The sequence below is a fragment of the Mytilus californianus genome, unplaced genomic scaffold (assembly GCF_021869535.1).
Source record: "Mytilus californianus isolate M0D057914Y unplaced genomic scaffold, xbMytCali1.0.p SCAF_11, whole genome shotgun sequence".
Taxonomy (NCBI): Eukaryota; Metazoa; Mollusca; class Bivalvia; order Mytilida; family Mytilidae; genus Mytilus; species Mytilus californianus.
Window position 1 is genome coordinate 45,493,154 of NW_026262593.1, and position 8,303 is coordinate 45,501,456.

An 8,303-nucleotide genomic window follows, 5' to 3' on the forward strand; every position below is an offset into this window, starting at 1 on the left:
GAGATGAAAAATTCAACAGATTAATATTTTGGTCTCCCGAACTCTTGTCATCATAATGAAATGCGGTTCCTACAACCAACATTCGTAATAAATTTCAAGACTTAACAACTTGTTTTGCTAACTCATATTCATAAGTTTGTTGCCTATAATTCAGATTATTACTAACAGTATATCGGGATTTTTTGCTTAAAACTGTTTAAGCATGGTCCCTTTTCAAAAGTCTTTCAACTGTTTCCCTGATATCGCACTTGTAATCTTTTATATTTTTGTTACGTTTATATGCTATAATAGGCACTTGGGAAAAAAAATCACTGCATTGTTTGTATTTTTGCAGATTGTTCCAATGTGTTCTTTTAATTTTAATAAAGTTTTTCACCATTTGGTTATATTTTGTAATGACAGTAAGTGGGTATTTTTCTTGTTCTATTGGTCTTTAATAGCGTAGTTTTTCTATCCGTTGTATTTTTAATGTTTTATATAAAACATTTAGCGCCAAATTGAAGGACTAACGAGTTCTGTCCCCAAGTTGTTTTAAGCTTGTAATAGATTCAAAAGTATGCTAATTAGATATATGCGCATAAAAAGTGCGCACAAATGTCAGTGTATAATTTTAAATTCTCAGTGTGTAGTTTCAAATTCTCAGTGTGTGTTTTTCAGTTTATTTCATCTCAGTGTGTCTTTTTGAAATCTCATTGTGTAATTTTCAATTCTTAGTGTGTAATTTTCAATTCTCAGTGTGTGTTTTTCATTTTTTGTAAATTCAGTGCGTTTTTATGAAATCTCAGTGTGTAATTTTTTATTCTCAGTGTGTGTTTTTATGTTTTTTAATCTCAGTGTGTTTTTTTTAAATTCTCCGTGTGTAAATTTTTCGAAAAATGGTTTAAACATAGTTTTGGCGAGAACGGCTTGCCATATAAATCACTTGGTTTTCTAAAACGAAATTAAAAATCTCAAACCCTGATATAAAATCCAGAGCATATAACTAGTACTACCCAAACTAGAATATAGTTGTAGTGTCTGGGACCCACATATGAAAGACCAACAGCTTAAACTTGAAACAGTACAAAGACGAGCGGCTCGCTACGTACACATCAACTACGAGTACACGAGCAGTGTCACAAACATGTTATACCAGTTGAAAAGGCCACCACTAGTTGAGAGATGATTAAATGCTCGACTTATTTAATTTTATAAATTGATACCCTGCCTTATAGCATTCCAACGCATGTTCTTGAATAAACCGACAATAGAACAAGACAAAACCATACTCGGATATACAGACACATCCAAACTTCCTATGAAACATTCAGATTGTCGTTCCTCACTTGCATAATCATACAATGGAACTTGCTCCCTCAGACTATCATTGAAACCACTTCTGTTGACAGCTTCAGATATCAGCTAATAACAGCTGTGTTTTCCTGTTTCAAATAACCACATTTAACCCAAAACATGAACATAAAAGATATTATTTTAATCACAATCTGTTTATTCAAACACTTACATGACTTAAATTGTTATTAAGTTATAATTACTAATTTGTTTAAATTTTCGCCAATCACGCACACACAACAATATGTAGTCTTCAGTATTTAAGCCTTGTTGACACAAAGAAGAAGAAGAAAGAGATGAAGAAGACACGAATTTAAAACAATTTGGGAAGAAATTAAAAAGAAAATTTCATCTGCTATCAACACCAAATGTTGAACTTCTACAATCTAGACATTACCATTGGTGGCCTTGGGCTGTTTTCTGCGTTTTGGTCGGGTGGTTGTCTCTTTTACACATTCCCCGTTGACTTGGGACAGGCACAGGATCATGTGTCAGATATAAATTAGTTTTTATTCGATCTTGATCATTCCCTTTTTATTATGCAAACGAGAAGGATAAAAAATACTTGATAAAAGTTAACTTTCCTTGTACTATAAAAGGTAATTTTTAATTATGATATGACAACACGGTAAATTTAAATTCTTGCAGACGTTTAATTGTTTTCTGTTAAAGAAAGGCATCTTAAAGACACAAGTTGTTCAATATATTTTTGTTTATGTAATAAACTCTGAATATGTTCAATTATAACTGTAGGATTGAGCACAATGCGTTAAGTGGCAAATATTTCAATCATATTTAGGACGGACAAAGTTTAGATTTATGATTACTGTACATATATTATACAAGAAGCCATAATGATTTGATGTAATATTTTAGTTTCATACAAGTTTTAGAAAAATGATTGATTTAATTATACAATTAGATACACTACCAACATATTACATAGCTTGCATATATTGTAATCCAACAACTACCGGTACTGTAATGGTTCAGTGTTATTCAGCAGAGAAAATTGAATGAGATTAATAGTTTTAAATCCTATCAAAATACATTAAGTCTGTAACCACTGTAATCACTCTGTTTTTCATGATGACAGAATGGCAATTCTTATTTTTTCAATCGTGCCATTGATACTCAAATATTCTAATTCAACAAAAATTTACTTAATTTTCAAGACAGAATAAACTAAAATGCATTTTCCTTAACTGAAAATTTAATAGTGTATAACCCTGTTTGTAGTTTCTACATTAATTTTAATTGTTCTTTTCTTTCCATTATTCATAACTGCATATGTACCATTAACAGTTTTGCAACCAAATGTAAGGCAAATATATTCTGTGCATATTAAGAAAAATGCATCTAAATGTATAACACTGTGTCCAAGCTACCCCGGCAAAAAATGTTTCTACTCCTCCATTTTTTATTGTGATATAACATTTTCTACAACTGTTCTAGATTAAAGGAGCAATAAGTCAAAAGCACGGCGAAATGATGATCTAGAGGCTAGGATGAAATTTGAAAAAAAAGGCAGGACAAGAGTTTTGAGTAAAAAAAAGGCAGGATGAGTAACTTGGCAAAAAAAGGCAGGATGACAATTTATGTTATAAAATAGTCAGGATAAACTAATAAAAAAAAAGGCAGGACCGAATAGAATGAAAAATAAAAATGCAGGACAGAGATTACAACCAAAAAAAAAATGCAGGACAAAATGTTTCATCCTAGCCCAATAAAAATCAAATGGTAGCTCCCTTACGATGTACCTGTTCTATTATATTACATAATGTACCAGACTGAGTGAAGACCATGTGGATCATATGCAATGAAAGAACTATAAATCCAGATATTTGTGCCGTTATTTCACTATATTCACTTTTGAACACGGATATATAAAATGGCACAGGTTGGTCGGAAAATATAAAGCACTTAACAAGTTAAAGTCTTTTCAAAATGATTAAATTGTCATCATATACGAGTGAATATGGGTAGTTCATCAAGTTTGACATTATAATTACGCAAATATTGAGGGCCATTAATAACCCGTCCGTCTAATAACGCCCTCCATCTGCCTAGAGGTAAATATATATCTCTTGAACTTGCCCCCTTGTCTAACACAGGTGCTACAAGTGTGTTATTTCCAAGCAAAAATTCGGAGTCAATTGTTTGGCACTCTTTATCTAACGGGGCTATCCACCATAACGGGCGAATAATAGGAGCACCGGTCTGAACAGATTCTTCCGCCAGTTCAATTATAAGATCGGAATATTCTTCGTGCAACTTCACAAATTTTCGGGATATATTGACAACTTCATCGTCGTACTGCCATGGTACAATAGAAAACTGCATGGCCGGAAGTAGTGCAGTAGCCTCTAACCACCTAATAAATAACTCACGGTCTGGCTTATTTCCTTCATATGCATTTCCTCCTATCATATCAGGCAATACGAATGGATATCCAAGTAAGCCGAATGCCAATGCAGTATTGATCAGCGTTTTTAATCCATTTTTATTTTCCCAGTTCGAATTTTTATCAAGCATGCGTACAAATACTGGTAAATGTTGTGTGCTGACACCAACTCGAACTTCTTGATGGCGAACACCAGTATCAGAGGCATATGCTAACTCGGCCCATTTAGTTGGATAGAAATTCGGACTGTCATATGTGGTTTCGAAAATATTTGGCAGCCAGTTTGTTTCGCCTGCATCAAATTTGAACGAACTTAAATTGTATGTTTTCTGTAAAAATTGTAATTTATCAATAAACCACTGCACTGCATCATTATTTGAAACATCTAAAATCCCCGCTGCATTCCCATCCCACCATGAAACAAGAGCCGGCAGTAATGAATCATATTGTCTTACCAGAAAGAATTTAGATGCTGCTTCTTGAAATGTTAATGAATCAATATTGAAGAATGGATGGACCCAAATAGTTACTCTAAATCCCATAGCATTTAGTTGTTTAACCATTTCAGTTGCATTAGGAAATTTGTTGACATTAAAAACCATATCACCATATTTCGGAGTCCAGTCATCATCTATTTCTACTTGTGAATGCGAAAAATTATAATTTAGAATATTTGAAGCAAACTCCATCACAGTTGTTTGATTTATATCTTTATGGTACTGGGCCCATGTTGACCAAATCGGATACTTAAATAATTTTCTATCTGGTATATCTGATGGTTTAGAAAATGAAGCCGACATGAAATCATGAATCTTTCGAACGTTATCGGCGACACAAATTTTGTAAGACAAGTGAGGATAACCCCCTTTAATGTTTGTATATGGATACTTTTCATATTTAGCCATTAGGCAGATTTTCTTATCAAACGTTTGGTTGATACTAATATAAAGCGGAACATCGCTACTAATGTTTATCCCTATTCCGTGTGTATTGATGAAATAACGTTCCTGTACACCACCAATACGCTTGGCGTATGAATCATTAGCAACGAAAGCTGAGAGATTCAATGACGTCTGTTCCATGGGCCAGAACTGGTTCCAGTCCTCGTAGCCACCATACCAGTGCGCACCATCTAAATCGAAACAATCTAATAGTATTTGATCAGAGCAAGAATACGTCCTCCAATATACATCATAGCACTCTGCAGATGCATATTTATTATAAGATATATGTAAATCTTTCGTACCACTCCAATCTAGACAAAGTGCATTACTGCTACTTCCGCAGTCAGTCGCAACTATTTTGGTACTTCCGGTATTTGATAATTGTCCGGATAGACGAACATCTGTATCTGAATTTTTTATTTTCAAATTCCAGTAATATTTTTCTAAATGTAAATTTCCAACTACGTACTCGTCTGTAATTTGAGGCTCCTCATTATTATGTCGTCCTGCTTGCCAGGCAATTATTCCTACAATCACACTGAGCAATATCAATGAAAGTAAGACGAAACCAACTTTCATTCTTCCATTAATTTTTTGTCCGGACATAAAAACTCCTGAAATGTTTTAATGATATGTTATTTCCACAATTAAATTGACAAAAATATGTAAATCTTAATGAATAAGAGGACGATACATGTCTAAATTTCGGGGGGAGGGGGGGGGGGGGGATTTATAAACAGTTAATCTACTCTTCTTATAGTAGAAGTTGCAAGGACGAAAGCTTTAACTGACTTCGCTTGTGTCCTATTTTAGCTTAGAATTACTGAAAATTATTTAAAACCGCAAGGGTTGACAGGGGAAAAAAGATGGGACTTTAAAACCATTGCTACTTGGGGCGCCTGTTTGTATGTGCGGGATGTATCAATACGCAGCCACTTCCAATTGCAATGGGGATGTTACTTTTGTTTTTAATGCTAAATATCTACCCTATCAAACATACCCTCATTTTCCAATGGCAGTTCAAATTTCGCTCCCTTCGGCATATCTTGCAGAACCGGCTACATATTGTATTATTTTATTTTGAATTATTCTCGTCGTGAATATGCATGAAATATTTGCTCTACACGTTCAGCAAGCAACAAGCAATCAATCAATTATTTATGCACTACCTTGCACAAAATAAAACAAAAATCATTTCCATTTGTTTTAATAGCAACTGCATGATTTATGGTTGAAATTATCTGGATCAATGTTTGCATTTCATATATTATAGATCACATTACATGTATTGATTTCTTTTTTTAGAATAAATCAGATTGTATTTCTTGTTTGTGGAACATGTATAGGATAAATAATTACTATGGTTGAGGTTTTTTATTCAAGAATAAGTTCAGAAAGGTAAAACGACACTTGTCCGGTTTTTTTTCTAGACTTGTGTTCATTAAAAAAGGGTTGTGTTGTTTTAAATTTTAATGTGTGTATACAAAATGCCATATTTTGGAGTCTACATATTTGCTCCCTCAATATAATAGTGATGGTGAATGAATACTCGTAGATCAGTTAAGCTGGTTAAGCTGGATGCGGGTGATCCGGTACAAACTGTACAAATGTTGTTCTTTTTTTATGTAAAATGTTCAAGTTGTTTCAAAAAGATTTTTATAAAGTGCGTTTAGATTGGTTGGTGTTTAACGCCACTTTCAGCACTGTTGGCTATTTTGAGGAGGTCAGTTTTTATTGGTCGGGAAAACCGGAGTGCCCAGAGAGAAACACCTATCTTCGACTGGAAATTGTGCGTATAGTTGAACCGTAAAGACAACACTTATTTTGAACTATAATCTGTAGTAAAAATCAAACTTGTCACCAAAGAATACTGTAAATTCAGAAACTATTGCGATGTTTTTATTATTGCGAAAAATGCGACAGGGTTATAATCGCAATAATTTAAACTCGCATTTTGAAATTTTTGATATGAATTAAACAGGATTTTTCTCAATATCGCAAAAATTAAAATCGCATTTTAGTCTAAAATGACAAAATCGCAATAATAAATGCACGCAATAATTTCTGAATTTACAGTACTAAATTATTTATAGAAAACATGACAATCGAGGTATTCGATTCAAACTCGTTGTTGTTTTATCAATATTTATTTAACTTTTATATTGCTTTTATGTTGTTTTTTTTTCTGTATTAGTATGATTCCTTTTTGTACCTTTTTGATCGTCATAGGCTTTGGTGTCCTTCGGCTATTTCTGCTGATTGGTTAATTATTGCCTCTTTGACACATTCCCCGTGTCCATTCTCAATTTTATTTGACCAAAGGTGATAGGTGTTGGGAGGGAGCCGTATTTTCTGATATTGATAAATGTATGTACGCATGACAGTCATTGTACATGTTATCATAAAAAAAAGTAAAATAATAAAAATTCCGAACTCCAAAGAAAATTCAAAACGGAAAGTCCCTTATCAAATGGCAAAATCAAAAGCTCAAACACATCAAACGAATGGAAAACAACTGTCATATTCCTGACTTAGTACAGGCATTTCCTTATGTAGAAAATGGTGGATTAAACCTGGTTTTACAGCTAGCTAAACCTCTCGCTTGAATGACAGTCGCATAAAATTCCGTTATATTGACAACAATGTGTGAACAAAACAAACAGACATAATAGGTAAAAATGTAAAAAATAGGGGTACAGCAGTCAACATTGTGTTATAATCTCAATCACTATAAAAACAAACAAATATGTAAACAAAGAAAAACAAAATGTCATATACACAAAGCACATAAGCAAACAAAGGGAGAGTACCAATCAGCCTATTTTTGATATTGATACATGTACGTGTGTACATATTATTATATTACTATTGCATTGCTTGTCATGAACATTGTGATTTTGTTAATGGTTTCGTCCGTTGCAAGATCGAAGCTAGTCAGATTTTTTGGCACAAGTTCGAAATCGAAATAGTTTATGACCTTCCGTGGTTTGTATCCAATTCATATTGTTCAATTCGGTTCTAAAAATTTTGTCAAAATATGGTCTACCCATAGAGAACCATATAAAAGACTCAAATGAATTAAGACAGCGATTGGGCAATTTTGAATGATATTCCCAAATGAACAGTTAACTTATAATAGAATAAAATAATTTCACTACCATGCAATGATAATTTGTTTATATTCATATGCTCGTTATACTGAACTATTAGTAATCAATTTTAAAGAAAAAAGAAATAAAACTTACCTCTTTAACTATTTCGATAAAACAATTCTTTGTATGGGATAACCAAGGTCGTCCCTATATTTTGCGAACGATTAATGTTATCATGAAAAGGTAAATCTTATTGTACAAGTATCAAATGTCTTGAAAGAGATTGTAATTTATAACAAATAAATTGTTGAACTGCGATAAAAAATGCAAATAAGGTGAAGAAACTGTTATCAACACTTGAACGTACTTACTAGATAAAACTGTTCCCTATATATGTATATTGTGTATTTAAAGTACACAACGGCACAAGTAAACATAAATGGATCTTAAACTTTACAGGAGCTTCAAACAATTTAAAAAAATTAAAGCATGTTTGCTTAGTGATATGATAAATGTATACTATAAAATTGG

The 8,303-nt window shown here is 32.8% G+C and overlaps 1 protein-coding gene across 1 annotated transcript; it reads right to left on the reverse strand.

Moving 5' to 3' along the window:
* Positions 1 to 3,245: 3,245 nt before the first annotated feature.
* On the reverse strand, positions 3,246 to 5,723 carry LOC127720926 (myogenesis-regulating glycosidase-like). Its single transcript, XM_052227662.1, has 2 exons — positions 5,681 to 5,723; positions 3,246 to 4,937 (listed from the first exon to the last, which is right to left on the reverse strand). The coding sequence occupies exons 1-2, from the start codon at positions 5,721 to 5,723 to the stop codon at positions 3,295 to 3,297; spliced, it is 1,686 nt and encodes a 561-aa protein (XP_052083622.1). The 3' UTR covers positions 3,246 to 3,294.
* Positions 5,724 to 8,303: the final 2,580 nt, after the last annotated feature.